The 21,968-nt window shown below is 53.2% G+C and overlaps 2 protein-coding genes across 7 annotated transcripts in view; both read left to right on the forward strand.

Moving 5' to 3' along the window:
• The window catches only part of RNF213 (ring finger protein 213), a 91,441-nt gene extending 86,871 nt beyond the window's left edge, over window positions 1-4,570 (forward strand). For 4 of the 5 annotated variants that reach the window (XM_084646960.1, XM_084646957.1, XM_084646959.1 and 1 more), the window contains exons 62-66: window positions 120-197; window positions 572-769; window positions 1,711-1,800; window positions 1,896-2,074; window positions 2,604-4,570. In XM_084646960.1, coding sequence (XP_084503086.1) covers window positions 120-197; window positions 572-769; window positions 1,711-1,800; window positions 1,896-2,074; window positions 2,604-2,757 — 699 coding nt within the window. In that variant the 3' untranslated portion in view covers window positions 2,758-4,570. The remainder of the gene's footprint in view (window positions 1-119; window positions 198-571; window positions 770-1,710; window positions 1,801-1,895; window positions 2,075-2,603) is intronic. The other variant, XM_084646961.1, reaches the window with a different exon arrangement.
• A 758-nt stretch (window positions 4,571-5,328) lies between these two features.
• Window positions 5,329-21,512, forward strand: ENDOV (endonuclease V). Of its 2 annotated transcripts, none has more exons than XR_014713990.1 (9): window positions 5,329-5,588; window positions 7,323-7,494; window positions 8,569-8,703; window positions 9,247-9,286; window positions 9,625-9,737; window positions 10,124-10,192; window positions 10,933-11,029; window positions 19,886-19,962; window positions 21,167-21,512. XR_014713990.1 is itself a non-coding variant. In XM_084647048.1 (9 exons), the coding sequence occupies exons 1-9, from the start codon at window positions 5,533-5,535 to the stop codon at window positions 21,192-21,194; spliced, it is 819 nt and encodes a 272-aa protein (XP_084503174.1). In that variant the 5' UTR covers window positions 5,329-5,532; the 3' UTR covers window positions 21,195-21,512. The 2 variants fall into 2 exon arrangements, 1 of the variants encoding a protein (XP_084503174.1); XM_084647048.1 differs by having other exon boundaries at window positions 10,933-11,061.
• The last annotated feature ends 456 nt before the right edge of the window (window positions 21,513-21,968 follow it).

Below are 21,968 nucleotides of genomic sequence, written 5' to 3' on the forward strand. Positions count from 1 at the left end.
TTCATTTCACTGCTATTCAGCTGGCATGTGCTACAACAGGGGCGACCTAAGTGCATTCCACCAAGATCGACAACCTGTAAGCCTTATTTCACACGCGTGCGCTCTCTCTCTCCCAACAGGGAATACCCACCCTGGTGTACAGACATGACCGGAATTATGAGCATCTGTTTAATGATGTAAAGAGCAAACTCAATCAGGTGAGTCTCTGAGATGGACAAAGTAGCAGGACTAGCGAGTGACCAGAGGCTTTCTAACTGGATAAAAATCTGAATTTACTCCTCCCACATGCACCTCTTGAGTTATAGGGGCCCATGAGGAGGACACTCAGTGGTGCCTCATGTTTTAACTCATTTGTGCCTTAAATGCCCACAAACCTAGTGTTCTCTCCTCCGTACATCCTGATTCAGGAAATGGAGGTAAACATCTTTATCTTTAGCTCCCTGTACTTTGAGAAGTGGTCCTATATTGGGGCTCCAGCAGGTTGGGCACCCGTGAGACGCAGGTCTTCACTGCATAATGAAAGGGAATGATGAGGAATGCTAAGTGGTGACTGTGTTTCCTCCAATTACAGAGCTCCCTCCCTAACTCTATGATCAACATGATCAGTGGGGAACTGCAGTCCTACAATGACATCTGTGAAGCTCTGTCAGTTGCTGAAATCACGCTGGGATTCCTGGCCATGGCTGGAGAGGACCCAGATATGCTTCTGACCCATTATGTTGAAGTTATTTTGCAGATGGGGGATCAGACAAGCCCCCACGTGCTGAAGGTGAGTCCAGTGAGCAGATTCCCTGAGTGTACAAACTCGAAAACACATCCAATCAGACTGGTCTCCAAGCGCAGCAACAGCCCAACTTTAAAAATTGGTATTAAAAACCCCACATGCCCCAGGGCAAGTGAGGTGATTTCATCTTTCCTGCAGACACACGTTGAGGTAGGGCTCAGCCAGCTTATGTTGTTGGGTAGCCCTTTGTAACCACTACAACAGAGCTGGGGCAGGAAGTGTGATGTGTCAAATTCACTTGCTCTGCAGATCCTTGGTGTCCTGCTAGGATTCAGGAACAAGCAGGGGAATCATTGAGTCAGGTGATGCAAGTGCTGGGTATGATGCAGCACAGAGACCAAGAGAAGGCAGATACCATGGGAAGCCTCCCCTGAAGAGTCAGCTTTCACCAGCACAGAACTGAATATCCTCCGCTTCTCTCTCAAGGATGGTGGTAGGGTTTCTCTTCTCCCACTGATGGGCATAGTGCCAGAAGAGACTGTTTCTGTGACTCCTCTCCTCTCCAGTACACATGGCATTAACTCCACCTTCACTTTGCCCTCCCCTTGCACAGGTGCTATGGGGGCTGAGCAGCTGGAGAGAGACAGAAGTGGGAGACTGCCTTTTGGAAAGCAGGCCTCCACACCCAGGGTGTCAGGGCTGGGTGAGCTCCAGCCCTGGGAATCTTTGCTTTGTTTATGGTAATATGTCCTGATATTTACTCCTGCTGATCACTGATGTTTCACATCTGCTGAGTCACCCTACCTGCTTGCACCAGCCTTCCTGTGCTTACTTTAACGTACAGGGAAAACCAGAATAGTCTAATTGTTTTAAGCCTTTCCGTGTTCTGCTGCAACACAGACCAGCGACGAAGACATGAAGAGCAAGGTATTCCTGAGTGCATCCCTCGCATTCAATTCTACTTCATTGGTGTGTTTCTCTTTCAGGCCCTAAGTCGATGTCACCTAAAGCACATCATAGCCCTGTGGCAGCTCCTCTCTACTCACAAGTCTGAGCAACTGCTGCGTCTCAAACGGGTAGGAAAGTGTCTGGCCTCAGCATTCGGTTCAGTGTTTTTTCTTCTCCCCAGAGAAAACTGCTCACATGTGCATGTTCTTGCTGTGCCTTCTAGGATCCCTTTGTGGATGTTGATGCAGCCTATAAAGCTGAACTTGGTTCAGAGAACACCACGCTCCTCAACACCTTCCTCATTCAGGCCGGGTTGGAGACCTTCCTGCAGGAGCTGCACGAAATGATCATCCTGAAGTTGAAACATACCAAAGTTGGAGATGAGCTCAACCCCTCATGGAGGTAATGGACTGCTCAGCCCAGATCTAACCACCTTCACGTGCTCGTTTTTTAATTTCTGTCATTTACATGCATTTGCAAAGGGGCAAAGAATTCGCTTAGTTTTTCCTGCCCAGATGGACACAAAGCGTAAAACACCAACTGATTGCACAGTGAAAAGCTTCGGCTGGTGCTAAGAATGTTTATACAAACTTTGGGGCATGTGACTTTTCTACAGAGCCGTATGACATGTAAAATATTCAGTGGGAATTGCTGGTTTTGAATGCTTAATGGAATGCTAGCATTGGGCAAATCCAAGCGTAGCGCAGACCAGCACAGCTGGCTTTCCATACACAGCTTTACACCTGCACTTCAATCCTAACCTGTAGCACTTCCCACATCTATGTTCTTGAGCTTCCATGGGTGTTGCCAATGTATTTTGAACCTGACCTGTAGCACCATTTAATCTATCTCACTGTGTGTGTGTGTGAGATATATGCAGCATACTGCAATGTTATTATTAACAGTGTTTTTCCCATTCTTTATTTTCTAGCCTGAAGGATACACTTTTTTCGTATATTGAAAGGAAAGGGAGCAACGTACTTACAGAGCTGGAGGATATGTTCCCAGAAGAGATTCTGCTCTCTCACTGTATTGCTGCCTGGAAAGCTGCTGCAGTCCTTAAAAGGGATCGTAGACTAAGTTAATATAGTAGAGGATCCTGCAAACACTGCTTTTTACATGAGATCACTGGAGGACCAGCACTGGGTCTATGTAAGACCTGCTCCTTGCACTGATCTTCCTTCCAGTACAAGGTGAATTCTGGTGCCACAAACACGCCATGTCAATGAGATCTAGAAAGTAAACTCTCTCTCACACTGGACTCAGGCCCAACATGTGATGCACAAGCATAAAGGATTTTATGCATCAGAAGGACTGGGGGGAAATAAATGTATATACAAATATGTGCTATTTCTTGAGTAGGCAAAGCAGAGATGGAAACACTGTTCAGAGGGAGGTGCGGTGAAAATTCCCATCTCCATCATTCTTCAGCGACCTGGGCGGGGGGGGGGTGAAGCTGCGGCTACCAAGTGTCCTGTGAGCTACTTGAAGAGGCACGCTCTGTTCTCCATGTTTTCTGTAGGCCAGTTCACATGCTCCCTTACTGCCCCTCTTTTCCCCTTCAGCTGGGTGAAAACCAAATGTAGTCCTCCCTCATCCAGGTCTCATAAGCTTCCCTGCTGCAAAACTACCCAAGCTGCCTTCATGTGTCTAAAGGGTCATATTGGCTCTTTTAGCTGTATAGCTTTATTCATGAGTCCCGGGGTATCAGTTACCAGAGGTCGGTTAAATTCCTCTTTGCATAACACACACAAGAAAAAACAGTACATTTCAAAGCTCGCCACGGAAGTTCTTGTAGCTGCCTTAAAATAAAACATTAAAAGGCCACGTAGCCCAAATCCCACATACCAGGACAACCTGATAGTCCTGAATTACTACCCCCAATACCAAGACCATTTCTTCTTCTCCTCCCACCCCATTCCCCAAGGTAACGTAAATTTGCATCAGAAGGGTGCTGCCAGGCTAGGTTAATCATGATGGCTTGCCTATTGGAAGCAGTATGGATTCCATTTACATTTGCAGTTCTTCCATCTCTTACTGCACAGTTAATGTTTTCAAGTTGCCTTTTAAAAAGAAAAAAAAAGATACCTCAGGGTCTCAGTTTGGACAGAGCCCAAACTAACTTCCAACAGCGAGCATTAGGTGACCTTTTCTAGTCACTGTTTTGTTGCTGTTTCTAGCTTTAAGGTGCCTTAGCTGTAACACTTTACTTAGAGAGAATCATGCTCGACTTACTTATACTTCACTGAGCTGCTTTGTATGAAGGATTTGATTATTTTTTGTATTTTGCATTTAGTCTTAATAAACTTGATCAGATAAGTTACGACCACTGTAGAAGGGTGCGCCTATTTCAGTGCTTTTATTTCTGAGGGTTTTGAGGCTGTTTCTTCAATAAATGAAATATTTGCTGCTGAAGATTCCTTAGTGGTCAATAGTGATGCTTGAAACTGTGTCTTGAAAAGCACCTAATGCACAGTTGTGCTATGAGGAATCTGACCTTTAAAACCTTGGCCTCTTTTGTCTTTCAAGCTGCTAGTTATGCAGAAGTGCAAATTTGGACAGAGTTAATGGATGATTGCTGTGTTCAATTCCCCACAGACATGTAAAACAGGAGCAGGGAAGCTTGCCCTATGTCATTTCCTTCCCTTCCCTCCCCTCCTCGAGGGGGAGAGGTGATGAGTTTCTGACCCAAGAGCCCCAGCCACCAGAGGTGGACCTCTCGGCTGCTGTAGGGCCAGCAAAGCGATGTTGATTTCATTGCAAAGCTCAGTCACAGCAGGTCTCCCCCTTTCCTTTCACCTAGTTCAGGGATTCTCCAACTGGGGGTCACAAAGTTATTACATGGGTGGGGGGGTGAGCTATCAGCCTCCACCCCCAAACTCTGCTTTGCCTCCAGCATTTATAATAGAGTGTTAAATATTTTTTTAAAATGCTTAATTTATAAGGAGGGTTGCACTTAGACTTGCTGTGTGAAAGGAGTCATCAATACAAAAGTCTGAGAACCACTGGCCTAGTTTCTGCCTCAGCCCAGTCTTCCTATCTTACTTTGCACTGCAAATCAGGTTGGAGCTGGGCCTGGGTCTGGACCGGCGTGAAGCAGGGGAAGGCGGGGGGAAGGGAAGAAGTCTGAGCCCCGCGAGCTGGGCTGTTCCCCCTCACAGATGCTGCTGCGTCATGGGTGCCACAAGCCCCAAGTCTGGCTCCAAGCGCAAGCAGACCTAGGCTTGCCAACCGTCTGGGATTGGCCAGAAGTCTCCCGGAATTGGGCTCCATCTCCAAGAGGATACCTAAGCCAATCCGGGAGATTTTAGGCCGCTAAAAGTCCAGTGCCGCAATGGGGCTGAGGCAGGATCCCTGCCTGCCCGGCTGGCAAGTCTCTCTAGCTCCTAGGCAGAGAGGTGTCCAGGGCGGTTCTACAGGCCGCTCCCATTGGCCGGGAACCGCGACCAATGGGAGCTGTGGGGGCGATGTGGAGCTGCCTGGCAGCCCCTGCGCCTAGGAGCCGGACATGCTGGCCGCTTCCAGGAGCTGCCCGAGCTAAGCGCCGCCGGGCCAGAGCCTGCCCCCCAACCCCTGAAAGGGAGGGAGGGTGGGGGAGCGCAGCTGGAGTGAGAGGGCGGGGCCTCGCAGAAGGGGCGGGGCCTCAGAGAAGGGGCGGGGCGAGGGTGTTTGGGTCGCTGGGATTAGCCAGTTGGCAGCCCGCGGCCGACTTGCCCCCTCCCCCCGCGCTGAAGGCACGAACAGCTCCCGGGAGCCCGGCCCGCGCCGGGGCCCCTAGGAACCCATCGGGTCCGCTCCGCGTCCCCGGGGGGCCGGACAGCGGCAACCCCGCCGGAAGCGGCTCGCCCGGAAGCGGCGCCATGGCGCCCAGCGAGACGGAGCCGCCGGAGGAGGAGACCCTGCGCCGCTGGGAACGGTAATGGGAGGGGAGCGCGGCGCGGGCGTGTGAGGGGCCCCGTAGGACGGCCCGTACTTCCGGCTGCGGGGCATGCTGGGACGTGTAGTCTTGTCGCTCCGAGCGGCGAAAGCGTTGTGCGCATGCGTCATATTGTGGCGTCAGGGGCGGGCTTCTCTGGGGACCTCCCCTTCCCAGACAGACAGAACCAAACCCCTTTGCTCTGCCCCGCCCCTTCTCCGAGGCCCCGCCCCTTCGGCTCCCATTGGCTGTGGTCCCTGGCCAATGGGAGCAGCGGAGCCGGTGCTTGGGGTGGGGGCGGTGCGCGGCGCCTCCCTGCCCACCCTTGTGCCTAGGGGCCGCAGTGACATGCTGGATGCTTCCAGGAACCGCGCGGAGCCAGGGCAGGCAGGGAGCCGGCCCTAGCCCCGCTGTGCCTCCAACTGGACTTTTAACGGCCCAGTCAGCAGTGCTGACTGGAGCCACTTCCCGGTCGAAAACCGGACACTTGGCAACCCTTGATTCCATTGGGATGGGGCATGGGATGAGGTGGCAAAGCCTGGCCCTTTTAGGCCATGTCGGGCTGTGGTCCCTGGTGACACTCAAAGGTGGGTCCCCAGTTCTACGAGTTGCCCTGACCTGGTGGCAGCAGTGGGGACCATCTCCACATCTCTCCCTTCCCGAAGGGCAGGCACTGTTTGTCCCAGTGGCTCTTGGACATGACAGCTGTTCTGCTTCCTGATTAGGGTGACCAGATAGCAAATGTGAAAAATCGGGACAGGGGGTTGGGGGTAGTAGTTGCTTATATAGGAAAAAGTCCCAAATATCGGGACTGTCCCTATAAAATTGGGACATCTGGTCACCCTATTCCTGATGCTCTTTGCGGCTCTCCCCTGTTCCCCCTGTTATTGGGGTGTTGTCAGGAGAGAGTGACTCTGTCTCCTCTGTGCCACAGGCAGTGTAGTCACTCCTCTGGGCTCAGACGGGGCTTCGTGCCCTTCGTCCCCTTCAGGTTTGTGGACACTAACTGAGCTTGGTCAGGGTCTGCCTTAGTATTGAGGTGAGGTAACTCCTTGGCCTCATGTAGTAGGTCTCTGCAGAGATCTGGAGCCGGCCAGCTTGTCGGCTTTGACTGTTTCATCCCTTCCCATCCATGCAATGAAAAGCCCCTGTTCTGGCACAGGATCTCAAATGCGTTGCAGTCAGCCCTCATGAACCCTGCTGCGAAACACGGGGTTCTTATCCCCTCCATTTTCCAACTGCAGAAACCAAAGCACACAGGTTTGCCAAGAGAAAAGGAGTACATGTGGCACCTTAGAGACTAACCAATTTATTTGAGCATGAGCTTTCGTGAGCTACAGCTCACTTCATCGGATGCATACCGTGGAAACTGCAGCAGACTTTATATATACACAGAGAATATGAAACAATACCTCCTCCCACCCCACTGTCCTGCTGGTAATAGCTTAGGTTTGCCAAGGTCACTCAGAAGCACTGACAAATCTGAGACTAGAACCTCGGAGTCCTGATGTTCTGCTTCAGTAACTAGACCACACTGCCCCAAGGAATATGCTGTCCACCTGCCAACCCACCATGTGCCTAAACCAGCAGAGTCTTGTTGAATGGAAACGTGCTGAAATAAACACAAATTTGCATGATGCCCGTACCTGCCTGCTTCTCCTGTCATTTCAATTTGTTGTGTATGGAGTTGGGAATAAAAAGACACTATTTTTGCCTGTGGTTATCTTTCCTTAGGAAGCAGGCCCAGCTAAAGGCGAATGTGATTGAGGAGGACACTGAGGAGTGGCAGAAAGATTCCACCTTTGCAGGACTGGAGAGAGTGGGAGGGGTGGACCTCTCTTATGCCAAAGGGAACAACACAATCGCTTGCGCTTCCCTGGTGGTTCTCAGCTACCCAGATCTTGAGGTAATGGCCCTTAAACGGTCTCATGGTTGGGATACCTGTAAAGGCTTTGTAGAAAACCAGCCTACCCCAAAGGGCATCATGGACTGTATCTCAGCGTCACAAGGCTCTAGCCAAGTATCTGACCCACATGTTCACCAAGAAAAGGCTTTCTGCAGAGAGCATGGGTGAGAAGAAGAAAGTGATGGTCTCTGGTATTACCTAGCAAAATTAATTTGGAAATATGTAGTTTGGTCATGGAGTTACAGAGAACTTCTAGATGCCCAGGGAGATGGTTCCAGTGTATGGCAATTGTTCAGGAGTAGGTCAGAGATGATGATATTGAAAAGAAATAGCTCATAAACTGGCTTTGAAGATTTTGATTGAATTAGATAAATGTTGGAAATGATCAGTTTCACCCTCTACCCAGAAACAAACCGCAGAAAGGCCATTGTTATTCAACATTTACCAGGAGAGCAAGTTAAAACAATGTAGCATTCCTAGACAGATAGTGCCTTCCTTGTCAGATCCCTCTGGCAATCAATTAATATGAGATGTGATTTACAATGGCACTTCCAAATCTGTTGTGAATCTCCCACATTCTGCAGTCATTAAACTTTGAATTAATAAAGATTTATCAGAGTTTATGTAGAGATTTCAACTAATGTAAAAAGTTGACAGTGATCTCCCCCTGTTGAACACTCAAATGGGGCCGAAGCATCCCTAGCCGTTGGCAAAGTCCCTGCACTCAAGCAGAGTAGGGTAGACTAGGGTATATCTGGTCATTTTCCATCATCTGCCCATTACTTCTCTCCACCCATCACCCCTATGCTCACACTGAGGGGACCAGTTGGTGGGAGCTAATGTGCAGCATTTGTGTTTAACTTTGTGGGAGCGGCCCAGCAGGGTTAGGGGAGAGTATTGAAGCAAGAGAGAGAGAATATAAATACTGGAAAAGAAATATCTGAGCCGGTCAGGGTTAAACCAGTGATGGCCTGGGTTCCTGGGTTCAGTACACTGATCCTAGTGTCTGCTGTGTTAAGTTGCCCCTTGCAGACATGAGTCTATGTTCTCAGCACAGTCCTTGTTTTGTCCCAGGTGCTATATGAGGACTGTCAGATGGTAACCGTGAGCGCCCCCTACGTGGCAGGATACTTAGCTTTTCGAGAGGCCCCTTTCCTGGTGGAAGCTGCTCAGAGACTTCAGGAGCGAGAGCCTGGGCTCAGGCCTCAGGTGCAGCATGTTCCTTTCTCTCATGGGGAGATGTCCCTGGGGTGCTGGATGGACCTGAAAAGGAATCTTCCCTCGAGGTTGCGCTGGCCAGCACCTCGGCAGCAGGCAGGGCAGGGCAGGGTGCAGCCTAACACAGCCTTTTGTTGTGTCTGTTTCGCTGTCTCCAGGGGGATGGGGAAACCAAGCCAATGCTCAGCCAGACTTCACCGTGTCTGTGAACAGGGAAGGGAAGACACTGGGATGACTCCCATCCTTTCTTTAGCACTACTGGGGTGCTGGGCACTCGGCCTGCAATAGAAATATCAGCTCCCTACTCCCAGGGGTGGTCATCAAAAGGGGCATGAAAGAGAGAGCGAAGCAGGCAGGGGTGGGGAGAACCTGGGTAAAGGAGCTGTAGGGGTGGGGCAAAGGATTGAAATGGAGCCTTCTCCTTCCTCACGGAGCTGGCCTCACTCGCCACTTGTTCAGGGCGGAGGTGCGTTCACTCAGCTAGCGCGTTTCATGGTGCTTGGTAACTAACACGTCACCTGGGGGCTCTTCCAGGTGCTGCTCGTAGATGGGAATGGCGTGCTCCATCACAGAGGTATGAGAGAGCTCTGCCCCCTGATGGGGACCCCCAGGCCCTAAGAGAGAGCAATTCCCCACAACGGGGACCCCGCAGGCTCCAGGAGAGAGTGCTGCCCCCCTGACAGGGACCCCCAGGCTCCAGGAGAGAGTGCTGCCCCCCCCAACGGGGACCCCCAGGCTCCATGAGAGAACACTGTTCCCCCCGACAGGGACCCCCAGGCTCCAGGAGAGAGCGCTGCCCCCCAACGGGGACCCTGGGCTGTTCCCTCTGATGAGGGTCACCAGAACAGGATGGAGAACCCCACTGCTGGCCCCTTCCTGTTTCCTTTGACCATCTCTTGGTTTCTTTGGCAGGGTTTGGGGTGGCCTGCCACCTGGGGGTGCTGACGGGCCTGCCCTGTATTGGTGTGGCCAAAAATCTCCTGCAGGTTGATGGCCTGGTCAAGGATGAGCTGCACAAGGAGCAGGTAAGGCCAGCACAAGCATCCCTCCCTCCTGTGCCAGTGCGGGGAATGGAGTAAGAGCCTGGGTGAATGGGAGCTCTTAGCGACCCCCCTCCTGGCCTCTCCCGCCACGGGGAGCTGGGGAGCCACATGCTGGCTGGCAAGGGGCAGCTCCCGGTTTCTCCGTCCCAGCCTTTCCCAGCAGGAAGTGCTGGCCGCACTGTGGGCACTCCATGCTGGCGTTAAGTAGAGGCCAAAGCAAAGGTGGCTGCAGTGATCACTCCGTTTCCCCGCAAAACAAGCCTGTTCAGACAAAGAAGGGAAGTTCTGGAGGAGGCTCTCCCAACCCCTCCTGGAACTGATGCACTGGAGCTCTCACCAGCTGGCCCTTGGGTGCTTGCTTGTTTTAGATCCGCGACCTGCAGATGGGAGGAGCCATGTTCCCTCTGAGGGGCACCTCGGGGAGAGTCCTGGGCATGGTAAGTCATGGGGAGTCTGCTTTGCGTGTTGGTCATGGATGGGCCTTCTCCATGTTCCCTAGCCTGGCTCAGATGGGAAGGAGGGAGGGGACAAAGTATAGTGCAGCTCTCTGCAGCCCAGTGGCAATAAGCCAGGAGGGCAGGATCTGAGCAGAGCAGAGCTAAGGCTCCCCTCCCATTCCTTTCAGCGCAGGCACTCTCAGAAAGGCGTGGGATCCCCTCCTGGGATGCATGGCCTCTTTCTCATATGTGACAGTGGAATGTGAGATGCCATGTCCTGGTCTAGCTGCCCGTGTCCTGCACCATTACAGCAAAGGGGCAAAGCACAGGCAGGAGTTTTTTCTGTGGCAGGTCTCCAGATTGTGAGACAGGAACCCCTGCAACTTGGTGGAAAAGGCAGCTTGGGAAATGGTGGGGCTAGCTGTGTCCCCACTCAGAACTGGCAGGTGTCAGCTGCCTCCTTCGCATGGATATATTTCAGTTCACTCCAGGTTCCACTGAGCAAGGTCCCTTGCTCTGAGCAGTGAAATATTGAGGGAGGGGAGCACAAGGAGCCCTAGGAGACAGACCCTCCCTGTGATGCTCTCAAGCAGAGAGGAGAAGTAAAGCCCTGGGCTCCGAAGTGTCTGACACCCCCCAGCTCTCCCAAGTGTCCCCATGTGCGTGTGCAATCACTGACGTCTTGTGCTTGTTTTAAACAAGCCCCAAATCTCTGATCTGTCCGGTTTCCAACCCTCCAGGCCCTGCGCAGCTACAACAAGAGCACGAAGCCCATCTATGTCTCCGTAGGCCACAGGACGTGCCTGGAGTCGGCAGTGCGCCTGGTCCAGTCCTGCTGTAGGTACCGGATCCCAGAGCCCATCCGACAGGTGCGAAGGCAGGGGCAGCTAGGGGATGGGGATCCAAGCCTGTCATGGGAGACGTGGCCTGTTAGATAGCAAAGGGGTGACAGGCAGCTGTGAATTACTGGGCTGCGACAGCATGTCGGAGCTCAGCTGGCCTCCCTTCCCCAAGAGCAGCTCCTGAGCCTGCTGGGCCGTCCCCTCCAGCTACGGGCTACAGCCAGTCCTGGCAGTTCTGATCTACCTGTCTTAAACACGAGGAACAAACTGCTCCTTCCCGGTTTCTTTGTCCTCCTGACCTGTCCCTGATCCAGCCTGGTGGGGCTCTCTGCTCCTCTCTGCAGGCTGGCTCTGGGGTTAATAATGCAGAGGACCTGGAGGTGCAGTTTTCCCAGAATGTGGAGCCGAACACAGACTGCAGTGTTCATCCTCTGGGCTATGGGGAATGCCGCACTCCGCAACAAGCTGCAGGCTGCCGGTTCCAGATGTAGCCTGTAAGTGGCAGCACTAGATCGCATTCAGTGCCTCTTGCTGCCAGCAATTTTATAATTAAATCACAGCAGGGCTGGAGAAATGAGTCTCAAGAAGTGTGAAGCGCTGGAATTTCTACCGGCCAAGAGCTTCCTTCTCCTCAGGATCACCCTGCCATTGGCAGTTCAGGCAGGCTGCCCTGCTCTGCATTTGGGGAGCAGAGTCTGTTCTATGTCCCCGTGGTAACATCACCCTGGAACAAGGAGTGTTCCGACTGCTACACCTCGGCCTTCATCACGTGTCTGCCAGCCCTGGCTCTGCTGCCTCTCTGAGCAGTATTGAGAAGGCTCCGACCAAGGCCAGACACACAGGCGCTGCAGACAGAAGCTGTTCACTGGCTTTGTGATATTTTCTGAAAATTGAACCATGTGACACTGTTAGTTGTGGAGTGACCAGCAAACCTCAAAGCAAAACTGCCCATTGGCGTCTCCAGACCAGAGCTGATCATGGCGTTTCTGGGCCCATATCCCACCTCCTGACAGACTGGAGCAGTCTTACAGGTCGTCTAGTCCCGTAGCTCACTGCCGGTGGCCAGCACCCGATGCTTCAGGAGACAGCCTTTCATAGTTGCACTGTGTGGCACTTGGGGGCGTGTTAGGAGGGAAGGGGAAAAGCCTTCCCCAGTGGAAACATGCCCGTTTTTCTTTTGGAAATCATTTTGACCCAGGTGCCCTACTCATCACAGATGCTTTCTGTCACCTTCAGTCCCATTCCCCTGCCTCTTTGAGACTGGCCAGCTAGACTCCTCCAGCTGCTGCAGCTAACCTGGGGCATTAGTTAAAGGGACAAAATTGATTTCCTGGTGACTCCTTCCAGGGAAAGATTTGAGAACTATCTCCAAGGATTAGAAGGGTGTGAACCCAAGGAGGGAGGGGAATTATTCAGCGCTGGGATTCTTGGACTTTTCCATAGTACAGGTCATATCTTCATGGAGAGTGTGTCATAGAGGCTTATATGGACCTCACCAGCTCGCCAATTCACTATCTCATGGAACCTGCCCCGCATCACTCAGCCTCCCTGGGGTTATGACAACAGTCACCTACAGGAAACAAGAACTTGAGTCACAAAGGATGTAACTTCTTTTGATGTGATTTAGTGGCTGGAGGCGAGGTAGTGGAGCCAGCACCAGGCACCAGCTAGGTCTCCACAGATGCTGTAGCTGTTCCCTGGAGCAGCTTTTGGGAGCCTCTGGTTTGGGTGGTCTAGGGAGGAGGAACGGGATAAAACTGAGCAAAAGCTGAAAATTCAGCAACATTGGGCAATCCTTTTGCTGAGATCTAGCTGACCATAGAACAGGGATTAGCGTGTGGTAGGGCTGAAAGCCAGAGCCCTTTGAGTTAAAGCTGGGCTGAGTAAAGCACTAGAAAATAGAATTAAGGGGTCCTTCCTGCACTAAGTGACTTGTCGGCCTTTTCTCTGTGGTATTTCTCTGTGGTGAGCCTGCAGGGCGTTGAGGATATGTGAAAGGGGAATGTCCTACAGCAGGTTTTGCCTGGGTAGTGCCTTGTGATCACAGCTTTTCTGATGCCCAAGGTGAAGCTTCAGGGTTATCAGCCCTTGAAGCTTTCCCTGGTTCTGAAGGTTCTGGTAGTTTCAAACAGGTGCAGCTCACAGCTGAGCTCAGCTCTTCCGTTCCCTTCTTTGCTGGGCCATGGTGCAGTCTTACATGACAGCAGTGGCTGTGTAGCTGCTGTGGGGACATAAACCTGCCCCCCTGCTGGAGGCACAGCTGGCCCCATCCTGCACTGGGGTACATGTGGCTAAGTTGTACAAAGTGGGCGCCAGACATCATCTTGGCCATGAACGTGGTCGCATTTGTATTTGGAACAAGAGGTGGCTTTGCTGACTGGGGACGTGTGTCTCAGATGCAGCAAGTGTTGTGAACTTTCAGAGGAAGCCGAGGGAAATTCATTGTCTGCTACAATAAATATTTATATCCCGCTTGGACCTCATTCCGCGAGCAAATACGAGGCCGAGGCATGAGAACTCCGTGTGTGGAGAGGGAGCACTCTGTCTCGTCTGGCAGGCTCATGAATATTTGAGGTTCCCCTGCGGAGGTTTGATCCCAGCCAGAGGGACCTCCCAGGTGCAACCCAAACAAAGGAACCCAGGTGAACATAAACCAGCCTCCCATTGCCACAGGCAAAACACTCTACCTACAGCTACTGGTGACATGACACTGAATTTTCCTGAGCTGCCCCTGGTGTCCCGAATAAGAGCTCCTCTTGACCTGTTAGTGGGTGCAAGAATTCCAAGCCTGTCCAGATTCCAAACTACACATGCACGGGGTATGGAGTGGAGCCTTTTAGCATATGAGCTCCCTGCCTTTGACTCCCAGGGATGGAACAGAACCTGCACTGGAATAGGCTCTGTTACCTCTGCAGTCTTGCCTTTCTGCTTTGCTGCCCATCAGACTCCTGCTCACTACTTGACCCTTTTCACTCCAGCTGGCAGCTTGCCCAGCAGGTTCCTGCTGGGTCAGGAGCTGCCGGCAGAGCAATCTGTGGGGTAATGCTGGCCCGCCACAAAGCGGCAGAGAAACGAGTCTGAATTGGTGCCCCTAGGTGCTGCACTTTCAAGCCACTGCACCTGTGCTGTTAAACTCTCCTCCATCAAGGAACTGGAACACAAGCTATCAGCCCTGCCCTGCCTGTTACATGTCCCTGCTATCCAGCAGGGATTGCCAACTGAGGGCCAGAACCCCCTACTCCCTGAGACCTGACCCTCCTTCCCCCTCCACCAGCTTGCTGTGCCCACATGTGCCACTGGTGCCCATTCACAAAATAGACAAGGTAGAAATTCCAGACCCCTAATGCCAGCACTAGTCCCCTCCGAAAATAGAAGGGATTATTACAGCACAATGATCCATCTTATTGATTAGCCTCTGGGTTAATAAGCTGGGTTAAGCTGTCTCTCAGCATAGCATTAGGAGTGAGCGCTGGCAAGTAACTTGCTGCCTAATCAAGCCTTAGCTGTGTTATTAGGTGAACTCGGTTTGGGGCTTTTTCCTCCTGCAGAAGAACAGTAAGTGAATCAGGCTTTTGCTACTTGGGCTCCCAGTAGGCATTCTGTCGAGCAGTCTGTTTCCCTTGTTATGAAATTCATCGCGTAATGTCTTATCCTGAAGAGTGATCAGAGTTATTTGTCAGCTGAGATATGAAACTGTCCAATCACAAAAAGAGGAAAATATTCCTCCAAACAAACTGCTCCTTATGTAACTGTATTTCATTGTCTGGCATGTGGAGTTGGTGAGTGGCTCTTAAGCAGCATCTCCGGCCCAGAACTCACAGGGAGGCGTGAAGCGAGCTAGTGGGGAGTTCGGTGTGGGAATGTTCACAAACAGCACAAACCTGTGAGTTACATCCAGGGCAGCCGTTGAGAGTTTTATTAATCCATCCTGGCCTTGTACGTTTGTTTAGTTCCCTTCAGCTGGAAGGAGCCCAAACTGTTTCAGAGTGGGGGTGGTATCATGAAGCCATCTCTGGAGTGAAGCACAGCAGCTGTTCGGAGCTACCACTGTGCAGTGAGGTTTTTAAGGGAGGAAGTGAAGAATGACTTTCCCAAGTGAAGCTTTGGGGAGAGTTTAGCCCAGCACTCCCACCGTTACGTTGTTGAGGTGGCTATGGCTCCTTTAATGACCACAGAGGGCTGACTCTCACTGGAAAGATGGCCCCTTGCGCCACACCAGGCCACTGGTTCCGCGGTGACTCTGACCTGCACCAGTGCTGAGTCACCAGCAGCACATGCTACAAATCACTCTGTTTTCTTTGGAGGCCTCCAGCCAAGTACTGAGCAGGCCCTGTCCTGCTTAGCTGGAGATTTGACAAAGGTGTGTTTTCCTCTGTGAATCACACACCTGAGAACGAGCTGTACTCTGGGAAATGAAGCTATCTGACTAAGAGTTTGTTTCCACCAGAATTGTTCCTAAAGGATTTCACATGGCACATGGAGGACCCTTGGTTCATGACCACTTCTAGGCATCTTCCAATGGCTTGATGGAGATCACTGAGTCAATGTCTGTAGCTTTGGGCTTTTCCCCATGGAATGTTGAATGCCTGATTTAAATAACAGAGTTGTTGGCCTGTGCTCTGACTCTGGGGCTTTGGTAGCGCAGGAGGGAACTGTGTGTCTGAGAACCCTAAGGAAAAAGAGAATAAAGGTGTCTAGCCTGTTTGGTGAAGAGGGCGGCTGCTTGCAGGTAGCAAAGGGCCAGCTGATTGTCTCAGTGTTCTGTGCAGGGAGGTGCAGGCAGGATGGTTGTGTCCGTTAGAACAGTCCTTATGAGAACACAGGCAGGGGCGACTGGCCTTCTGATCCCCACCCCCTTGTAGAGCCCACCTTGTCATCTGTGCGTCTTTGCCTGAGATGTTCCCATGAAAAAACTCCTGAAACACACCAAGTTAGTGGCTCCTCACTGTCCTGCTGTCTCTGGTGGGCACTGAGTGGCATTTCTCCTCCGGTGGGGCGAGTGGGCGATTTCCTGTTTGCTTTCCCTGATTCAGAATGGCTCTCTCCAGGGTAGTGGCCCTGGAGGGGAAGGGGCAGTCACGCTGGCAATGCAGAGTGGGTTTGAGAGAGGGGGCTGAGGCAGACATGGGCACGGAGACCATTCCGGGGATGGGGGGGGGCGAAGCAGCAGGGAGGGGGGAAGCCATGTGAGCCTGTGGTCCACCCCACTCTGCCATCCCGGCGAGAGCCCTCCCGCCCCCACGCAGCCCAAAGTGTACATTGAAAAGACAAGCGCAAAGGTCTTCCGGCAGCCTCTGTTCTCAGCCTGGGAGCGGCTTCCCCAGCCAACTCAGCCCTGCGTCGTCCTGGCAGGCCGATGCAACTGGCTCAGGTGTGGGCTGGTGTGTGACCTCGCCCTGCAGCCCAGAGCTGGGGAGGGAGACTCATTCCCAGAACTAGCCTAGCTCTCAGTGGGACACGGAACCTTTTGCCCGCCCGTAGGTCACCAGTTCAAATCCAGCCCCAGGCAAGTCGTTCCCAGCTGTTAGCTGGCTGGTGTGCAGCGCCTTGCTGGGTCTCAGCCCCCTTCCCAATGGACAGGTGTCTGCAACCCTATAGCCACCACCACTGCTGGCACCAGTGGGGCCCTGGTCTCACTCTCAGCCGTGGGGCCCAAGACTGAAACAGCCAGGGAGACCAAATGACCCTCTTGTCCCTGGACGGGGCTCCCTCCTGCTGAGGCCGAGGCTGCTGGAGGGACAGTGTGAGTAAAGTTTGCCCTGCTGCTGCAGCCGCCCTGGGCATGGCTAGAGGGACGGGTGTGGCCACGTCTACCATGGCTGGGGGGACAGTGCATGCGTGGACGGCTGCGATGTGGGAGCAAGTGACACTTCTGCCATAGCCCAGCTCTGCTGCCCCTTCGCGATGCTCCTCCCAGGAGCAGGGTGGGAATGTTCCCAGCGCGGCTGGCTCACATGGTAGCTATCCTCATGCTGGGAGCGGCAGGTGGGGAGGGAGCTCAGAGTCCAGTGTCTATAGACAGCGAACGCCTCCACCCGGGGCGTCCCTGACCCAGCAGCTCTCGCTGCCACTCCAGGAAAAAGCAATTAAAACGCCCCAGCACTTCCTTCCCCGCCTGCCTGTTTCCAGCACAAGGAGGGAGCTGCTAGACACACGGCCGGGTGCTGGCAGGGCAAAATTGCCACAGGGCCTTTGTGCTGCTGGTCAGACAGACGTGGCTCCCAGCAGCTTCCTGTGGGCAGAGGGGCACTGGTCCTTCCAAGCTTCCTTCCCTCTGTGGCCGGGCCCAATGGCTGTAGCAAGGGGGTTGCAGTGAGGGCTGCGGCTCGAAGGTGCAGCTACTGTCCAGGCCAGCACTAGCTGTTCAGGCCAGGCTAAGGCAGCGGTGTCAGACCTCCCTGGTGTTTCAGGGAGCAGCCCCCCAAAAGAGCTTTCTCGCCCTCCCCCACTCCCTGCACCTGGCATCACTAAATACCCGTCTCTGTGGGGAGGGAGACTGGTTTGCTCTCTCAAGGACTCTACCCTGCCTTTGGGGTTCTGACAGGTCTTTTCTGTCTCCTGTGTGTGTGCCCCAATAGGACGAGACAGTTCAGATGGAGCTCATGCTGGGTCTGAGGCCTGGGGCTGTGCAAAGCATCACTCTTTCCTGCAGTTCCATTTGGAGGGGGCTTTGCACCCCCATCGAGGAGGTTCTTGTGGACAGAGGGAGAAGCCAGTTAGGCTGCTCTAGGCATGAAGGAGTGTACTACACCTTGAAGGGACAGGTTGGAGCTTATGGCTAAGAGGGAGAGTACGGGGGGTCATACTGAAAGGTGAACTGTCAGGCTGGAGAAAGGTTATTAGTGGAGTTCCTCAAGGATCAGTCTTGGGACCAACCTTATTTAACATTTTCATTCATGACCTTGGCACAAAAAGTGAGTGTGTGCTAATAAAATTCGCGGATGACACAAAGTTGGGAGGTATTGCCAATATGGAGGAGGACCGGAATATCGTACGAGAAGATTTGAATAACCTTGTAAACTGGAGTGAGGAAATGGGATGAAATCTAATAGTGCAAAGTGCAAGGTCATGCACTTAGGGACTAACAATAAGAATTTTTGCTGTAAGCTGGGGATGGATCAGTTGGAAGCCACAGAGGAGGAGAAAGACCTGAGTGTATTGATCTTGAGCTGGAGTCCGGGCTCTAGGACCCTGTGAGGTGAGATGGTCCCAGAGCTCAGGCTCTGCGCCCAGAAGTCTACATTGCAATTAAACCACCCCGCGAGCCCAAGTTAGCTGCACGGGCCAGCCGTGGGTGTCTGATTGCAGTGTAGACATACCCTATGAGTCTGAGACAGCCTGGGATGTAACCAGAGGCCCTGCCCTAGGGCTGGGCTATATTAACAGGAACAGGAAGCCGAGCAAGAGAGAGGGGAGCAGAAGCCTGCAGCTGCAGTGGGTGGGCAGGCATTGTTTCATCAAGCAGACCAGCCTAACGAGAGCCTTTGTCCTGAGGTGAGGGCCTTATGGACTGTGAATTGAAGCCTTGTTAAAAGGGGATATGCTAGTTTGTTAGGTGCGTTGCTCTCGCCTTGCCCGAGGCTGCTAAAGCAAACCCATTGCTGCCCCAGTTGGGACCCTGAAGGTGGGGCACCCCTGCAGCACTGCAAGGGGGAGTACAAGGACTGCCCACCCCTCCACACCGTGGGTGGGGCTGCTGAGCCTTTTGCTGGAATTTCGGGTCCCACCCCCACTCTTCCTCTTCTCCCAAGGTGCAATCCAGTCTCTGCTTCCAGGTGTCCTGCCGAGGGGGAGCGTGCAGTGCTGCTCTGCTTCTCCATGGGCTGGGTGCACGGGGCAGCTGGGAAATAACTTGGGTCGCTTCCCCTTCACCTCAGCAATTGCCAGGGGTCTGGATTCACTCGGCAGGTCAGCGTCCACCTCCTGCTTTGCCCCTGGCCGCCGTAAGTCCAGACTGGCCTGTCATGTCCCTGCACCACATCTGAGGGCGTCAGAGCCGAGGAGGAGCTGGGGTAGATGCCTGTCGGGTGAGGGCTGGGTATGGTATGAGCTGTGCAGAGGCTCGCAGGTTGCCGTGGGGGTAGGGGAGATATGTGAATTGTATTTCTATTGGACATCCCAGCCACTCAGGTCTCTTAGAGGCCTCTGGCAGAGGCCAGCTGAACTCACCAGAGCTCCTGGACTGTGCATCGAGAGCTGGAGAGATTTGATGGGGATTTGCTCTCCCAGCTGAGCTGTCTGGCTGTTACCCCTGTGCTTTGTTGCCGTTGCCCCCCATCCTCAGCGCTTGGGAGAGGGCCAGGGCAGAGCTGGCCCTTGGCACTGAATGGTGTGCACCCGCTGCCCACTCTATGCCTTGCTGCCTTCCGTTGTGGTAAATGCAGAAATGGGGAGCTGGGCTTTAGGAAATCTCATTTCTGCTTCCACAATGAACTGCGCTGCAGCTAAGGCTGCCTGGGCTCAGACCCTTCTCCTCCATTTTGGGTCTTTGTCTTCTCAGCCCAGGTGCAGTTGAGGCAGAGGGACTGAATGGAGCGGGATAAGGTCAGGGAGGCGGGGGGTGGTGGTCCCTACTTGTGCGAGAGCCCTACCCGGGACTGCCAGCCGTATGCTGTAGATAGCTTGGGGGGGGGGGAAGAGGGCTGAGCCTTCACGCCCCTCTCACTTGCAGAGGGGGTGAATGCTGCACACGGACAGCGCACCAGGGCCCTGCGGAGTGACTCCCCCTCCTGGCCTGTGCAGCTGCCTGAGAGCATCTGCCTGGCACAGTTCATTAGAGAGCGGCGGGCGTGGGGCGGTCTGACCAATCAAGTCTTGAGTCTTCGCTAATCCATCTCCTCCCCAATTCCAGGCTGACATCAGATCCAGAGAGTACATCCGGAAGCACCTGTCCTCCCCACTGGGGGGCACGTCTCCTGGGCCAGGGAGGTAGGTGTGTGGGCAGCCTAAGCAACCGCACGTCCAGAGGGGATCTGCTCATGTAATGCTCTTGGGTAATGGCATTAAAGGGACAGTCGGGGTAACAAGGTAGGATAAAGGGCTGCAGGGCGCATGCTGCCCCCGCGGAGCAGGAGATTTCTGACGGGCACCGTCTGTGCTGCACCATGTGTTCCCGCCGAAGGTGCAGCGTCCTGGGCTGACTGGACCACGAGACTGTGGCAGGTCACTGGGGATTTTGTCTGTTTCCGGTGTACATGATAAGCAAAGTGAACGGTCCCCGGGTGTGATGTGAGGGTGGACAGAAATACCCTTCGAGGAGCTCGCCTCTGGGCCTTAATGAATAAAGAAAGGGCCAGGCCACCTCATTCTTTTGTAAAGTAGGGCTGGATTCTGCCCTGGTATATTGATGTAAATCCAGAGAAACCCCTCTGATGTCCGGAATAAGTGAGAGCAGAACTCTGCTCTAAACCGTTCTCTTTATATCAACCCCCTGCCCTGCCGGGCCCTTTGTATTTAGAGATAGAGGCAACATTCTCAGCGCAGTTTCTGGCAGCTCATAGCCGGATACTCTCAGTGCTACAGTCACCTGCGCAAATAAGGGGCTGGAGAGATCCAGGACAATAAAAATGCATGGAGATTAGCCTGGTTAGTGAGGGGCAAATTGCTCCCAGGTCTCCCAGGCTGATCTGCTCTCGAGGGGATCATAAGGACCAGGACACAGCTGGGTGTGGTGTGGAGGCTGGTGCTGGTTCATGTGACACTCTGATACTGCTGATGGGGGGAGGCGATGTTCAGATCCTGCAGGAACAACGCTACCTATGAACCACAGCCTGCTCCACTGCCCTGCTCTTGTCCTGCCTGGCATCTCCACACAGCTCTGCAACGCACCGTACCGGCCCTGCCTTCTAATCCAAGCCCAAGATCCCCACCCCCATGACTTGGCTGCTGCCCCTCAATCCCGATTTGCAGCACTTTCCTGCTGGGCCAGTCCTGGGCAGATGCTGACAGTCCCAGCAAATGCATGCACCGAGTTGAGACCCCAAACTCATGGCATGAGATATCAGCACCAGTGTCTGAAGATGGTGCCCCAGAGCTCCTGTATCTCTCCTTCCAGTTCCCAGAGTAGCAGGGAGTTACCTAGGATGGTTTGGCTTTTTTTACTCTTTGTGACCTTTCCTTGTTCTTGATCAAGGAAGGAAGAAGCTGAGCCCAAGCATTAATTTGGCACCAGGAAGACACTGTCCAGCCCCAGTGTGAACTTGAGCCTTCCACCCCCTCTGGGATCAGAGCTCCAAGACCTCCTTTCCAGCAAGCCTCTACAGGGCACCGTGACTAACCGTCCACGCCAGGAACTCAGGGTAATTCATGGGGTGAAAAGCCAGGATGACCAGAGAGAAACCAGGAGACTGTGTCCCCCTGGGCTCTGCTAATGGGGCAGGAGCCCCAGTGTTTGATGGTTTGTAAATTCTAGAGAATATTTTATATTCCAATTTTGAAAACACACTCTGTAAAAATAAATTCTCACCAGCTCTCGTACACTAACAAAGCAGTGTTTGAGTCAAGAGAGAGATTATTTGCTGCAAGACTGTGAGAATTCGCTTTGGGGGGGGGGGGTTATTAACAAACAATGAGTTAAAAACAGCATGAAGCTCCCAGTTTGACACTGGCCTCTTGCCATCCCTTTAGTGACAGTCTCATGGGCTCGCCGCTCCCCATCCTCCTTTTACCCTTTCCTTCCCCCTCCTCCAGTCTGTGCAATTGCTGTCACTTCACACATCTCAGGGGAACAGAAGCCCAATAACTAGCTCCTGCTAGTCCTGACAGACGGGCAGAGGACTCTGTGTTTTGGGTGGGCGTGTAAATCGCAAGGGAGGTGCGGGAGCCAGCAATCTGCTGCATGGTCTGGAGGAGGGGAGCTGCTAGGCTCTAACACCTGAATTTGGATCCGTGGGAAGCAAACAGGCTTCCTGGTACACAGGTCAAGCAGGTCTTAA

Source organism: Lepidochelys olivacea (assembly GCF_965140295.1).
Source record: "Lepidochelys olivacea isolate rLepOli2 genome assembly, chromosome: 14".
Classification (NCBI taxonomy): Eukaryota; Metazoa; Chordata; order Testudines; family Cheloniidae; genus Lepidochelys; species Lepidochelys olivacea.

Coding starts and splice junctions, on each gene's coding strand:
- ENDOV (XM_084647048.1), top strand. CDS start 5,533: ATGGCGCCCAGCGAGACGGAGCCGCCGGAGGAGGAGACCCTGCGCCGC. Junction 8,704..9,246: donor AGCCTGGGCTCAGGCCTCAG/GTGCAGCATGTT, acceptor GGGCTCTTCCAG/GTGCTGCTCGTAGATGGGAA. Junction 9,287..9,624: donor TGGCGTGCTCCATCACAGAG/GTATGAGAGAGC, acceptor TTTCTTTGGCAG/GGTTTGGGGTGGCCTGCCAC.